The 15,930-nt window shown below is 30.2% G+C and overlaps 3 protein-coding genes across 6 annotated transcripts; 1 reads left to right on the top strand and 2 right to left on the bottom strand.

Annotated features, from left to right (window-relative positions):
- Positions 1–542: 542 nt before the first annotated feature.
- LOC118449281 (uncharacterized) lies at positions 543–2,487 on the bottom strand. Its single transcript, XM_085662659.1, has 3 exons — positions 2,339–2,487; positions 1,748–1,933; positions 543–1,272 (listed from the first exon to the last, which is right to left on the bottom strand). Exons 1-3 carry the CDS (start codon positions 2,348–2,350, stop codon positions 859–861), a joined length of 612 nt encoding a protein of 203 aa, XP_085518785.1. The 5' UTR covers positions 2,351–2,487; the 3' UTR covers positions 543–858.
- A 3,082-nt stretch (positions 2,488–5,569) lies between these two features.
- LOC118449280 (uncharacterized) lies at positions 5,570–8,210 on the top strand. Its single transcript, XM_035883661.2, has 7 exons — positions 5,570–5,607; positions 6,115–6,414; positions 6,478–6,582; positions 6,746–6,844; positions 6,925–6,975; positions 7,158–7,263; positions 7,343–8,210. The coding sequence occupies exons 1-7, from the start codon at positions 5,584–5,586 to the stop codon at positions 8,068–8,070; spliced, it is 1,413 nt and encodes a 470-aa protein (XP_035739554.2). The 5' UTR covers positions 5,570–5,583; the 3' UTR covers positions 8,071–8,210.
- Positions 7,180–14,630, bottom strand: Nep5 (M13 family metallopeptidase neprilysin 5). Of its 4 annotated transcripts, none has more exons than XM_085662743.1 (17): positions 14,505–14,630; positions 13,950–14,025; positions 13,617–13,714; positions 13,366–13,428; positions 13,156–13,213; positions 12,583–12,773; positions 12,126–12,363; positions 11,755–12,001; positions 11,186–11,381; positions 10,692–10,847; positions 10,343–10,578; positions 9,786–9,895; positions 9,630–9,688; positions 9,494–9,542; positions 9,203–9,389; positions 8,814–8,990; positions 7,180–8,730 (listed from the first exon to the last, which is right to left on the bottom strand). In XM_085662743.1, exons 1-17 carry the CDS (start codon positions 14,587–14,589, stop codon positions 8,557–8,559), a joined length of 2,400 nt encoding a protein of 799 aa, XP_085518869.1. In that variant the 5' UTR covers positions 14,590–14,630; the 3' UTR covers positions 7,180–8,556. The 4 variants fall into 4 exon arrangements, with proteins under 4 accessions (XP_085518869.1, XP_085518871.1, XP_085518870.1 ...); XM_035883727.2 differs by having other exon boundaries at positions 7,183–8,730; positions 11,186–11,462; positions 14,505–14,628; XM_085662744.1 differs by lacking the exon at positions 13,617–13,714 and having other exon boundaries at positions 7,182–8,730; positions 11,186–11,462; positions 14,505–14,625.
- Positions 14,631–15,930: the final 1,300 nt, after the last annotated feature.

The raw sequence follows: 15,930 nt of genomic DNA, 5'->3' as shown, positions 1-15,930 counted from the left end.
ATAATTGTATATATGAATTGTTACAAGATTCATGTTATAAAAAAATCAGAAAAACGTTAAAAAAAAAAAAGAAAGGATAGTAAAATAATGTTTGCGGTAAGAGAGAAATGAAGGAAAGCATGAAATACTAGAAACGTCACTTTCTAGTTTAAATTTAACAGAATACTCTCCATCCTTGGTAAATTGATCTTACTTCCTTCCATGAGCAGAGTAATTCGACTCTGCTCGAGAAAACGTGTGCAATATATTGAAACGAAAAAAAGTCGTATGCCCGTCAAAAGCGAGACGGTCGTATAAAGTAAACGTAAAAGATTTTCTCGATCTAACCGGTCTAGTGATAGGTGGTCTCAATTTTTTCGCAAAGACAGGAAATTTTTCTACGGTTCATTGACGGTTCATTTGAAAACAAAGTATTATTTTTTTGTAATAAATATATCTAGAGATATGATTAAAGTCACAAGAGAAGAAGAAGGTACGTTTGATTAGACAAAGTTTTATTAAAAAATAATAATCTATATAAAAGAAGTTTAACAAAAAAGAAAGAAAGAAGAAAAAACGAAAGGGAAGAAAAAAAAAGAAAGGAAAACAGAACAGAAAAAGCAAATAAAAAGTAATAATATAAAGAAAAACAAAAACTTAACACACATATGTGAAGAAATTAACTACATCGTAACTATATACAAAAACAGAACTTGACGTTCTAAATCAAAACGATAATTTGATCTAATGTGTAGATCATCGTTATCATAACGATATTTTAATGAACATAATAATCTCTCCTAAGTTATTAAAATTTTTTTCTATAAAAAAAAAATAAAGAAATTCCTTGCCGAGGTCTAAAGAAAAATATGATTATGATTAATGATGTTCCGATGATAGATCTGATTGCGAAGGTTGAAAATGTTCTTGCTCATAATGTCCTGGTGATTGAACGGTATAAGTAGTATATCTAGACTCATGACCGATATGATCTCCCTCTCCTCCAGAATATCCAGTAGAATATCCTCCAGAATGTCCTTCTGATTGTTGATAAGGTATTGGATGTGGTACAGGATAAAATACTGGCTTTGGAACAGTTACTGGATGTGGTACAGGTACTGGTTGTGGCAGAGGTACCGGCTTCGAGACCACTACCGGCACTTGTTGATGGACTTCAACTGGAACCGGCTTTTCTACCTCTACTGGCACGTGTTCAGGAACTTTCACTATCTGCGGAACCGGAACAGCCACAGGATGGTTCACAGGCACTGGAACCGGTATATGATGGGGTACCTGATTGAGAGAAAGATCGGCAAATTAAATTCGATTCAGACCTATCGATTTGGAGAACAATTTTTATAAACAAAATAAAATTAAAAACGCTATTGTATGACTAAGCTGGCCAATGTCAGAAATGATGACTGTTTATTATTTCTTTTATTATTACTATTATTATTACTATTATTATTATTATTATTACAATTATTATTTTTATTGTGATATCCTTGCAAAGACTTGTTAATTAATATCAATGTAATGGATTGTATTGCGAGTATAAAAGTTTCACGTTTCAAGATCACATTTCACTTTTCACTACTTTCTTGATCTTGTCTCTTTAAGGGTGTCAGTAAGTATCCTTTTTGCCAATTAGAGGAAGCAACTATCGTAAAAGTTTTTCTTAAATGTTAAAGACTTTTTGTAATGACGTTTTCTAAGAAACACGAACTCGTTCATTATGACTGGTTGCTTTCAATAAAATAGGGTTTACCTTAACTGGATACGGGACGGGAACCTTGATAGCTACAGTTTTAGTGACCTTAATAATTTTCGTGGGTACTTCATTAAGTTGGACCGATTGTGAGATAAGCTTTGGATGACTAGAGAAACCATGATGACCTTCGTACGATGAAAAATGTGAAGCCTTCGCTCCTATCACGGCGATGGTCGCTAAAAACTGCAAAAGATCTTATTGTTGAGATAATGGCGAATAAATTGGTGGTGAAATTTCAACTCGAATACGAAATTGAAAGTTTCTAGTTATTTTCTTACGTTAAAAAAGAACTTGGAAAACTTAATCGTTTTTTAACGATCGTAAATATTATTTAGACTGAAATTTCATCCGTTCAAAAAACAGAAAAAAAAACAAATAAAAAAATGATCTATTGAAACGAAAGAAAAATAATAATTATTAAAACAAACTGATGACTTCCGTCGATCAAGAGACAGATATAGTCATATAACCAAAATCAAAAAAGGAAAAAACAAAAAGCACGATTGTATCTCCATGATAAGTAACGCCTATTCGCAGCGGTTGATCGATGAATCCGAAGGAATGATAGATCCCGGCGTAGAAACTTACGAATAAGAGCATCTTGCACGTCGATTAGAGAAATGTAGAGGGTGATCTGTATTGCCTATCACACAGGAAGCACACTGACAATTGCAGTGCGGTTAGATGCTTATATACGGAGACCTTCACTATCGTCGGTTCACGAAGAAAGCACTCTCTTTCCGACTGGCTTACGTTCGCCAATCTCGTCTCCATCTTCTCTCCTTTTTGTAACCTTCCTTTTTTCGATGTCCTGTGTACGAGCAAGCGAGCGAGCAAGTTCGACGACCCGTTCTGTACATTCGCTCGATCTTTCGAAAGGATCGAACGCTCGGACGAATTTCTTCCTTCTTTTCGTATAATTCGTAATTTTTTAAAAAATCTTTTTAACAATTTTCTTTTCCTTTTTTGCACCACTTCGTAACTACCTAATGAATAAAGATGAAAGATATTAAAAGAACTGTAATAAACTGAAATGAAAAATCTTTTTTATATGTCAAAACGACAAATAAAAGATATGGTCACAAGAGCATTACGTAATTAGAAATATTCATTGGAAATCGTTAATAGTAACGCATGAAACTTATAGATATTTTGGTAGTTTTAAAAGGCTGTCAATAGCATCGTCATATCAGCAAGGAATGAAATAAATTCGTTAAGCAACGCGTCAGCAATATTTTAAGTAACAAATCGTGTATCCTTTTTACTATACTTTTGACATCGTCCACCATCGAGGATTTTCGAACATCATTTCGATTTTAAAACTTTAATGCTTTTCTTTCTTATTATTGTTATAATTATTTCTTATGAACGTAGTTGCTTCGAAGGGGATAAAAAAATTAAACAATCAGAGTCATGCAAGAGGAAGTAATATAACTTCGGTTTCCTATTATTTCTATATGTGCACGTGGAGAGAGTATTCGCATTCTCAAAAGCATGATATATAGAAAACGAAGGAAGAAATGGTGAAAGGATTATCATTGAAAGTTATTTTTCAAAGAACATCAACAGTAAAAAGAAAATACAAATTTGTATTTACTTCTTCTTTAAGAATGATCAGATAAATGGATTTATTTTTTTTTTATTGCTAAAAATTTATTTAATTGTTTATCTTTTACTCATCCAATTGGCTATTGTCACGGTCAAGTTAAAGTAATACTCTCGTTACAGTCGAGTTGTTACTCACAGTAGACTTCGGCGAAGGATAGAATGGCTTCATGTTACGGATTCTAAAGATATTTTTAAAGTTCGTCGGAGAAAGGCACAAAGGTACAAAAGGAAGGAACGGAAACTTTCCAAAAGGCGTATGCTATGTCAGGAAATATAGACGCTCGTACGAGAGATACGCCTCAGGAAGTTGCACGTTTGGATGAAAAAAAAGTTACAGGAGAATGTAAAGAATTCATAAATCTCTTCATCTCTCTTCCTCTCTAAATACAAAGTCAATCAGGTAGATAGGAATAACTTAATATTTCAACAAATGAATAAAAAGATATTAAAATGAATAATATATTTATAATAAAAATTGAAAGAAAAGATACATTTTAAATAAAATTTAATTATTTAATTAATTAGTTTAATATAATAGATTTTATGCGCCTGGGAAATAGATAACTTTCACATCGGAAAGTATGAGGGTTGCATACAATCGGGCGTGTTTAATTCGCTCAATCTTAACAGCTAATATCTTTTTAAAAAGTAGCGCCACAGTAATAATTTCGAAAAAGTGAAATAATACTAAAGCACGAAATTAAAAAGTTGACTTCCCTCGTATTGGTGGAACGCATTCTGAGCCAAAAATAGATGCTGCAATAAAAAATAAATCAATCTTTTATATAGTTACTCCCTCTCGAATAAGTTCGCACAAGATAATAAAAAATTCATTTCTTTTTATTCTTTTCAGATTAATAAAAAGAAGAGAATTTTTTTTGTTTAAATAAATAAAACACACTCTTTTTTCAAAAACTCATTCGGCCGATCCAAATCAATTTACACATATGAATGACTTTTTTATGTAATTCTATGCAAAACATAGTTAAAAATTGTGCAATCCTGTAGCCTCAGACATAACATCGGTAACAGAAATTTAGAATAAAATATCAACGTAGAGAAAGAGAGAGAGGGAGAGAGAGAGAGAGAGGAAGAGAGAGAGAGAGAGAGAAGAAGAGAGAGAAAGGGAGAGAGAGAGAGAGAGAAGAAGAGAGAGAAAGAGAAAGAGAGAGAAGAAGAGAGAGAAAGAGAGAGAGAGAGAAGAAGAGAGAGAAAGAGAGAAAGAGAGAGAAGAAGAGAGAGAAAGAGAGAGAGAGAGAAGAAGAGAGAGAAAGAGAGAAAGAGAGAGAGAGAAAGGACTTTGATTGGATGAAACTCAAGAAAGGGATAGAGTCTCCAAATATATGATATTTTGAGCTATCAAGGTTACAAAACCGTCAAAATGAAGCTACATTTTTAACGCGAAACGGCAAGACAGATCACATTCTATCCTGACCAATTAAATATACGATGGAGATCAAAATAACATTTGCTCTTTCGTGAACTTCACAAACTGATAGAGCTAATCGTAATAATTTTGATATAATAATATAATTTTCGTAATATTTATTTCGTAATAATCAAAATGTTTTGAACACAATGCACATACATTATTTTTTTTGTCAAATTATTGATCAGATATAACCATTCGTTAATAAATCATCATAAATGATCTATCTTTTATCTACAAAATTGATCCATTAAATTTAGTGAAAATTGTCCCTTATCTCTGTACTTTAAAAGATTCCTGCTTTTTAGCTCGTTTCGATAAAAGTATTTTTTAGCTCCAACAAAAAACACCTAACGAAGCCATAAAAAAAATTAAATACATTCAACCACTAAAAAATAATACCAAGTATTCAAAAAGAAAAAGATTTATGCTATATAACAAATTGAAATACAAAATTTACATCATTTTTAACATATGTGTATGTGTGTGTATATATATATAAGGAAAAAAATTTTAACCCTATAAAGGTAAATATTACTTACTTGATTTATTTCATTTTTACAAAAAATTATATATACGTTGTTGTTTCGAATAAAAAAGGAAGTGTATCTGTCTTCGTGATTCGTCTCGAAAATTCGTAGAAGTGAATCTAAAGGAGGAGTCTATTAAAAAAATCTAGTTCTTCCCAATGCCACTTGGATTGCAACATCACCTGGAGACAACATCTGCCAGGTATAAAAGGTCGAAATACGATCGAAAAGATGCTCAACTCTTCGTCACACTCCGTACAAGCAACATGAGGTTCCTTCTGCTAACAGTGGTAAGGGTGTTTTCTAATTCGTCCCTTCTCTTTTTTTTCAAACTTTTTTAACAAACTTGCATCACTTCCAATGTGAAAATATGTTACGTATTACATACATAAACATTTTTACATATTAATTAACGCATTATTATAGGCAAAATGTTTTATAAAATCGGGCAACTCTCGAATCGCGAACATTTTTTTTAGATAACAGAAATAAATATATATATATATATATATATATATATATATATATATATATATATATATGCAAGGAAAGGGAAACAAAGTGACAAGGTTATTTGAGATACAACTTAGAGAGAAAAAAAATGTATTTCATAATCGTCGAAACCTGTTAAATTACGTAACAGCTGATAAATAAAGATGATCCTAATTGATCGATTTCTCAATGAATGGAATCTTTGTAAATTTTATTTTCGAAATTCATCGTTTGGCTCACAAATACGAATTATTCTTACGTATTTAGAAATAGATGAATTAATTTGATTTCTATTTGTTGAACAGCTGTGTTCGGTGGCGTCGTTAACAGCCGCCGTTGAGAAACCAAAGAGAGATATTTTACCTGGTGATTTACGTTACGGAACTGATTATCATCATAATCATCATCATCATCAAGAGAACGAGTTAGAAATATCTAAATCTCTCGGTGGCTATGTTGGTTCTTACAGTGTTCCGGATGATGAATCAAAACAAAGTTACGGTCCACCTGATCATCAACCCAGCAAACCATTGAGCATAGAACAGCATACGACAATTGTAAAAACTAATCCTCAAGTCCCATTACCTACTTATGGAATTGTCGAGGTAAAAAAGCATTGATAATAATATTTGATTTCAATAGAATTCATTTGGAAATGATTTCATTAGGTTAATCAAGCACAAACACTCAACAAACAATACTTATCTCCTGTTATCGATGCGGCTAAAAAAGTTCACTTAAAAACTCTTACGACTTTAACAAAACCAGTCGAGGTAAGAACATATATTTCGATTTTTCATATTTTTTAATTTAATATATAGGCATATGTACATATACGAGAAATGTATATAATTAGATAGAGAGTAGATTCTTTTTTCTTCTTCTTTATTTTTTCCTTTTATAAGAAAATTTTATTAAAAAATTTCATTTTTATAGACGACTCTATTGAAGAAAGAAACTGTAGATTATTTGACACCTTCGATTAAGGCTCCGGTTACATCTTATGGAGAACCTGTAACTACCGTCGAAGTTAAAGTAAATATTACATTTGAAATTTTTATCTTTCTTAAAAATTCCAATGAGGAGATCTCTGAGAATAATCAATTCTTTTGTAGACACCAGTAAACACTCAAGAGTCAACTTCATACGAGGTTCCTGCGGTGAAGGTGAGTCGATGAGTTTTTGAACAATAAAAATATAATATATCCATATTTACTCTTTGATAATGTAATATTAAATTTTTTTATTACAATTATTATTTTTATAAATCATCCTTATATATAATATCGATTAATATTAAATATTAAATTTTTCGCTTGCCTAATCTTCAATATTAATTATTTCAAAGACTTTGACTGTCGATACAAAATTAGAACAGACAGTGCTCCCAGAAGTCCATGATCATTTAGAAGAAACAAAGACAGTTCAAAAAACTCAACTAACTGTACCGCAAGGTAAATAAAAAAAAATCACAATATATATCGTTATAATTATCTAATGATCAAAAGAAAAAAAAATTATGTATTATAACAGTTTCAGATGTAGCACATCACACACCAGTGATAGACTCAAGTTTACTCCTTCCAGTAAACAATCTCCCGATTCATCTCAACACCGACACTGATTTCTCCAACTTGACACCTCTGACGATTGACCAATCGAGCACGTTCGCCGATCATGTGCAAAGTCCGCCTAGCTTCGACACAGCTTATCAATTTAATCTCCGAAACATTGGTGCTTTTGGTAGTCAACCGAAATTATTGAACGGTCAATTACCATATGTTAGTTCACATACTTATGGAGTTCCTTACCAATTCCCACAATCCCAGTACACTTCACGAATTCATCAATCTTTACCTTCTCAATTAAATAACTTGGTTCCTTATCCATTGGTAGGTAACAATAATTTATTTACAAGTAACATTGGAGTTAAAGAATCTGGATCAATCGGTTCATTATTCCAAGAAACTTTCCCTAATCTTCAACTCCCTCAATTTCCACAATTACCCCAATTACCCCAATTACCACAATTTCCAAATCTTGGGTCACTTTTCCAATTACCAACTTCATCTCCGGCTCCAACTCCAGAAAATCTCGAAACTGTCGAAATTCGAAAACCGATTGAAGGAAAGAAATTAGAGACAACTGATAGCAAACCAGTTGCTCTTGATACTTCGTTGACAAAGACAAGCACAGTTGTTACCAAAACGTCAAATGGATATACTCAACCTGTTGATGAAAATGGTGGATACATTTATTAAAAATTCTTCTTTAATTTTTCTATTGAAAGTTAACATAAGGACGATTTCAGTGAAACACAAGAGTGCTCTAGATATGATCATAAGATGATCTCCTAGATTTATGTTTATAAGATATAATTTAGAAATACCAATAGAATATACCACGCATCTTAGATTTTATAAGTAAATAAATTCCTTTTATTACAAATGTTTTAAGATTACTTTTTTTTACATGGATTATTACAATCCAGTCGACCAACAATACATCTCTTCATTTTTAACCTTTCGACATTTTTTTACAAGAGAGATTAATTATTTATTATTAATTAATGTCTCCTGATATATGTTTTAAGAAAAAAGGAAGCAGATGACAACATTTAGTTGAAATTGGATTAATTGTGATCCTAAAGGACACTTTTAAAGAAATTATTCCAAATTCCTTGGAATATAATTACTAATTACATAAGTTTTGAAATGAAAGAAAAAGGAAGTTGGCGTAACCCTCCATTACCAGAGACGACATTTTTTAACTGGATTCATATTAGATCCTAAAGGACATTTCCAGGCTTCGCTGAATTCCTTGGAATTTTTAAGTACCGCTCTAAGCCTCACGTGACCTGGACAATGAGAATCTTCAAGCATCCATTTCAAGGACGATGCGGTGTATGCCTCGCACCACAGCTAAAACCATGTGAAAGTAACTTGATATTTAACGATCTTCGATCGAACCAATGAAAATTTCTTTAACAGTTAAATCATCTTACGTGAGCGAAACTAAGAAAGAGTAATTGCTGATGTGTGAAATGTGTAAATCCGGGAAGCAAAGGCTCTTGACCATGTCTGGCCTTCCATCTTTCATAAGCAATGACAGCTTCTCTTAAACCACCATTATCGGCTATATTCTCCCCCAAGGTCAATTTGCCGTTCACGTAATCGTCTACCTACTCAGACAATATTGGATTCAATTATGGTCAAATGCTCGTTCGGCTTTTAAGATTAAAATCAAATTTCTCATAAAATTGTTCAAATCTATTATTTCTATATATCCTAATTAATAGTTTTAAAAAATCATCATTTAATTGTCGATATCCAGTAAATAATTATTTATTAGAATCGTTTTTCTTTTTTTTTTCTTTCTTCAATACAAGTATACCTCGTCTTCATAATAACTGTTATAGTGATCTATAAAACATTGAGTTCTTTCGGTATACTCGAAAATCGTTTCGTTTGTCCACCATTGTCTCAAATTGCCATTACTATCGTATTGTCTACCACTATTATCGAAACCATGTGTTAATTCGTGCCCAAGAACCGTACCGATAGCGCCATAATTTAAAGCTCTGCAATCAATAAACTTTTTTAATATAATCGAAATTATTTTCGCATAAACATTGATTATTTAAAAAAAGTCAATCAGAATTCATCGAGTTTTTGTAACTCTTACTCTAGACCAAGTTCGTAGAATGGAAACTGGAGAATTCCTGCGGGAATAGCTGCATGTGTATTAAAAAATAAAATAGATATATGAAAAATATTGCTGTTATAAAAAAGATATATATATCTATATTTTATCTACATACTAATTTGATTCACTTGAAAAGTATGAAAGGCGTTGACATCTGTTGGATCTGTCACCCAACTTTAAATAATGTAAAAAATATTAATTAAATTATTTCTTTAACAATTTATTAAATAACAAGTAAAAAGTAAATATACATATATAGAAGTTCACTTACTATGATTCGTTATATAAATTAGTATCGTGAAGACATTCCAATTTTGCGAATGAAATTGATCGAACGATTTGTAACATATTATCTAAATATTTCGTTTCCGACAGATCTATCTGAAAGAACATGGAATATTATTGGATATATTATAGTAGAAAGAAAATAGAATAACATTAAACACTAACTATTTTAATCTCTTCAAGGATAATAACATGTGTAATTTTTAACTTAATGTTTATAAAAATTCACGTTTAATAACCCTTCTTATATATATATATTTCTTTCTCTATGGGTCAGGGATAAAATATATCCCTGCAATATCCTCTGCTTGTCATAAAAGGCGACTAATTGGGTTTAATTGGGTAACAATCTCGTAAAAACCCGCTTATTATGGAAACTCGAAAAAAAGAGCTAAACTGATAGCTAGTGCATAACTTCGTCAGGACCCGAATTTTACTTATTTATTTAATTACTATCAATTTAAAATTATATACGACAAAAATCGTATCTGAAGAGATTAAAAAAATATTGTTTAAATATAAAAATTAGTAAATTGTATTAACATCTTCGTAATATTCATCAAGTTCACCCTCCTGGAAAAGCCATTCTGGATGGCCAATTTCCAAAGACATCTTATTATTCTTTTCTAACGTCACTTTTTTAGTTTCTTTATCCATCCAATCAGTTTTTCGAACTAACGAAGCAAAAGCTGCTCTAATATCTTCTAACATTTCGCGAACTTTCGGTGCTTTTTCTTCGTGAAAAGATTTATCAACAAATAACCATGATGCTGCCATACCTAATAGAATAATCATTTTAATAAATAAGAAAAAGAAAGAAAAAAAATACTTGTAAATTATTGTAGTATAATAATAACGATTTTCAATTATATAGGATGATATACGTACTAACCCATTAATTGGTTCACAGCTTCGGCACAGTATAAAGATTGGGATGTAACAGTTTCAACGTTCATTAATGAGTGGAGATAATTAGACCAAATTTGTCGTAATTTTTCGGAAGAATGTGGAACAACTATGTCCACGACGACCCACCATATATATGTTTCTTTAACAAAGATTAATATTGTTGCTTATTTTAAATGTTATTTATTTAATTTTGTGCTCGAACATTCAAGATATTAAGTTATCATTTTAAATTAATTAGATATTTACATATATATATATATATTATGTGGACCGGAAAGTAATGTCGTTTCTGCGCATGTCGATATTTGATTGTGATTAAAAATAAAAACTTGTTAAAAATTGATTCGTTTGAATTTAATTGAAGAGAACGACATTACTTTCCGGTCCCCCTATTATATATATGTATATATGTATATATGTATATATATGTATATATAATATTAGATTTATTATGTAAGAACGAATTCGAAAAAATACCTAAATCTTCTTCATTCCCCGAAGCAATGATCAAAGCCAAATCTTTTAAATATTTTAAATTTCCCACAAGAACTTTATCTCTCTCAGAAAGATCCAAGGTAACAACATCTTTAAAAAGTATCTCGATAAAAGGTCTCCAAATAATTTTTGGCGTTAGACTCGAGTTAACTTCGATCACATATTCATCCGTCAATTTCTGAAGATCATCAATAAACATATAATCTTCATCTTTGATATTTTCTTCTGTCAAACTCTCATTAACTTCTAAATGAGATAGCTGTTCGAAAAAGATCAAAAAAAGAAAAGACGTATAAAGTTACATCACGGATGATATCATAAAATATACTAATTTAACATGTCAGTTACGGTTAATGATTAGAAAAATATAACTTTAGATAACGTTTCAAATCTATTAATCACAATGTCGGATGTTACAAATGACAAACCTTTTGCAATCATGTTTTTGTAATTCATTCGTAGATCGACATATACGTAATTGCAAATAACAATTGATCTATAATTTTCTTAAAAATAATGACGCAACAAATAAAATAGAAAAATAAACTTACCAAATATACAGTACTACTAAGTTCATAAATCTTCTTTAATAAATCTTTCACGTCATTTTCTTTAGGAAATGTACTTTCATTTTCGATAGTACAAGCATCCAATGTACCATTGCTGATAACTTCCTTGATAACATTAAACATATATAGTAACTCCACTTCTAAGTCTTCGTCTGTTTCGTCTAACATATTATCCAATTTTCTCATTCTTGATCTAATCGTTTGCAAACGGCGTTCTAATTCTTTGTCACTTAAAAATTAAATTCTTTTCGTTGATATAATCGAATAATTATTAAAAGTGTTATTTTTTATTTTAATTCTATTTTCAAATTATTTAAAATTTCTTTTAAAAAAAAGTTAAATTTTTATATTACCTGGGGAAAGGACTACCTATGATTGGTGTATCGAGCAAAATGACATTTTTGGTACCATTTCTAGGATCTGGTAGAACGTCGAAACCAATTAAAACGTCCCTTCCTAGAATTCTTTTGACTTTAGCCATTTGATCGATATAATTTCTCGTCTTCTTTGTTAATGCTGCAGGAATTGAGGGTAAATTGAGCAGTTCTAACAACTCGAATAATGACGAGAGTCCTAACTCGTTCATTGACTCTGAGAAAGAAATGGAAGAAATGAAGATGCACTAAACACAAAAAATATCACGTTCAAATACGTAATCTTTTGCTAAAAAAATATTAGACAATTGTTGAAAAATATTCCGAAAATGTTAGAAAAAAATAATATATCGATTTATTTATTTATTCACTCTTGTTTATTTAACTTCAACAATTATTCAAATATTTTTATTTGAAGTCGAACAAACGCACATACCAACGTCCAAACAACTGGTATACAAAATTTTTGCTTGTTGCACGGACCAAGGTGCATCTCCATCGCTAATATTTTTTCTTAATGAATCTCTAATTGTCCTAGCTACTCGTTCGGTTCGTTCATTGAACCATGAATTTGTTAGACTAGAATCTGGTATCGGATGTTCTCGAGGCCATCTGCCACAAGTATATCTAAAGATCGATTAAAAAAAAGAAAAAAAATACATATATACACACACACACACACACACACATAATTACATTTTATATATAATTCGATTCATATCTCGTATATTACTATAAAATTTATTTATAAAAATGTTGACAAAAGTATTAGCGCACTATAATAAAAAACCATTTGTTTGTTTATAATTATTTCTCACATAGCCATATATATCATATTGATTTTTCTATATCTATTCTTAATGTACTATAAAAATATAGGAATATACGGCAATTTTATTCTAAGACGTATAAGTAGAAAGGGTTGCAGTCATTAAGGTGCATCGTGCGTAAATTTCTTTGCAGCACACTCGTACATAGAATTTTACAATTTTATATAAACAATACTCACTTATAAAAATCGTCACAAGGATCTACGGACGTATCCATAGATTCCTTAAGACTAGCAGCTGATCGAAAGAAATGATCTTATAAGTAATATAACTTTTTCTTTTAATTGTCAACATTATTAAAAATTCTATTCATTTGAAAAGATATGTCAATCTTATCGTTTGACATAAATTGTAATCGTAATTATGTCATTCACATAAATCATACTTACCTATTCTCACGCAATCTTCCGAATCACATAGTCTCATATTAGTTTCACGTTTAACCATAGAGTCTGAAACAAACAACGATCGGATGAAAATTGTGGGTAGCTAGGTAATCTTGATTACTAGTTATCTATCATTTGACAACTAGTCTACAAATTATAGGATGAGATTAGAGATATCAATGAGAAATTCTTCTCATAAACATACATTTACATTACATTGCATTTATCTTTAACGATAATGAAAGACTACTTACAAAGTATAGAAAGTACTAATACCGCAACGAATAAGGAAGCCACCAAAACGAACAGGATTATGATCAAAAGAGTGGATATTTGTCTACGTTTCTTCAAGCTATAAAAATTATAAAAACTCTGATAAAATAAACAATTTAATAGTAATATAACAATCTAATAATAGTAAAATAAACAATCTAATAGTCGAATTTGTATATATATTATTTATAATATTCCTAATATTTTTTAAATAATATTTAAACAACTAAATAAAAAATGATCTTAAATAAATCAATGAATTTAAAAACAAAGAATAAAGTTAAGATTCCAGATTAGTTTAAATATTTTCTTACAAAGTTTTTTTAGATTTGATGGATACCAAGTTCCTTTGACTGCCAATCGAGTATATAGAAACACTTTCATCTTCTTCTATAAACAAATCAAAACAAATTTCATTAATAAACTATTAAATTTTATTATATAAAGAAAGTAAAAATTTGCCAGTCAACTTTCTTAATCATGTTAGACACGCAAACTCTGGCTCATGATTTTAAAGATTATAAAGTCCAAACCGGATGTTAGAAAGTAATAAAAGTGTTAACGAGACCATTCAGAACGTCTACAAGAAGAACAGTAACAGTGAAAACTAACTCATGAAAAATTATCTTTTATGAGTTTGACCGATAAGAATAGAGAGAGAGAGAGAGAGAGAGAGAGAGAGAGAGAGAGAGAGAGAGAGAGAGAGAGAGAGAGAAAGAGAGAGAGAGAGAGAGAGAGAAAGTATTACTCGATAGAAATACTTTTCCATAAATTTTCATATGATTTAATAATAGGTCATTGTAATAAGGAAGTATATAGCATCCCTGGAGTAAAAGTATATATACACACACACATATATATATACTCACTGCGCTCGTTGTTCATGCTGAATGGCCCACTGACCGGATCGAACTGACGACACTGAACAACCTCGAGGGACACTCGGCTGTCCATACGTTCACATTTTCCTGGGCAACCAGTGGTTCTCGTCCAATGAACATCTTTCCTCCGCCTTTTCTTTTTAAGTAACAATTAAATTTATTCGAAAAAAATATTTTAAATCACTTAACTTGTTTTATCATTTTAATTCGTATATTATTTGTAAAATGATTCAATGTTGATCGTATAAAAAAATTCATATAAAAAAACGTCGAAATTTCTGAACAAGTTGAGAATTGAATATGTAAACTCAAATCATTGTTTATATGAGTGTAAAGTGGATATAATATCGGAACAAATGTCCATTCTCAGAGTATAATATTGACAGCCGATTATGAATAGTAATAAGATTTCTTTACCACGTCAGATGAAAATATAAATCAATATGATCTATATTTGTCACTAAATCATATGAGATTTATAAATGAAAAAAATACAAGTATAGATTGTTAGATTAAATATAAATATCTAATTGTTATAAATCAATATCGCTATTATTTACATATCCAGTAATGCATGCATCAATATATACATATACATATATATATATATATATAAAAGTTAAGAGATCAATATTATAGTAGTCGAGTATATTAAAAGTTTTCAAGGTTTGAACGTATTGCGATGATCAGACGGTAATCAGAGGAAACATCAGTGAGCCTAATTCAGTAACATGCGATTGTATTATAAATGAAGTAAGCCTATTGGTCGTTATTTCTAGCATAACCAATAAAAAGTTACATTAACGTTGCTATACTTCGAACAATTTTATATTTTCTTAGAAATATTAGAAAAAAAAGAAATCGGCAAATAAAGTTTTACTTCGAAATAGAAATTGAAAGCATCTAATACCCAAGTATCGACATAAGCTTTGAGAACAAAAATATGGCTTCTTATTTATGTACAAACTCTATCCAACTTACTATGAAATATATAGAGTCTTACTATCATATGTGCAAAGCGTCAATATAATTTCACTGACGAGTCTTACTAGAATATTTCATGAAATCAATTCTCTCTGTTATGTCTCTTATATGCTAAAGTCAACTTTTTAAAATTCATCATAATCGTTTCTAGGCTGAATCGTAGGTAATATAGATACAGAATTTTAATCAATCGTTTCGTTTTAAATAAAAAGTCAGATTAATAGTATAAGCTTATAGTTTTTGAAAATGGATAACTAGAATGAAATGAAAGAGGAAGTAAAGTAGAAAATATATTACTAGGTGAAAGTAGGATATGTATTAGAATGTATTCGTACCAAGTCATTCAAGAAAATAGTAATCAACTGTCAATTGATTTGCACAATTGATTTGATTATCAATGACTCTAATTTAAAAAGAACATTTTTTTATT

Source organism: Vespa mandarinia, chromosome 19, assembly GCF_050613455.1.
Source record: "Vespa mandarinia isolate Hongniang chromosome 19, ASM5061345v1, whole genome shotgun sequence".
NCBI lineage: Eukaryota > Metazoa > Arthropoda > Insecta > Hymenoptera > Vespidae > Vespa > Vespa mandarinia.
This window is presented reverse-complemented; position numbering and strand designations above follow the sequence as displayed.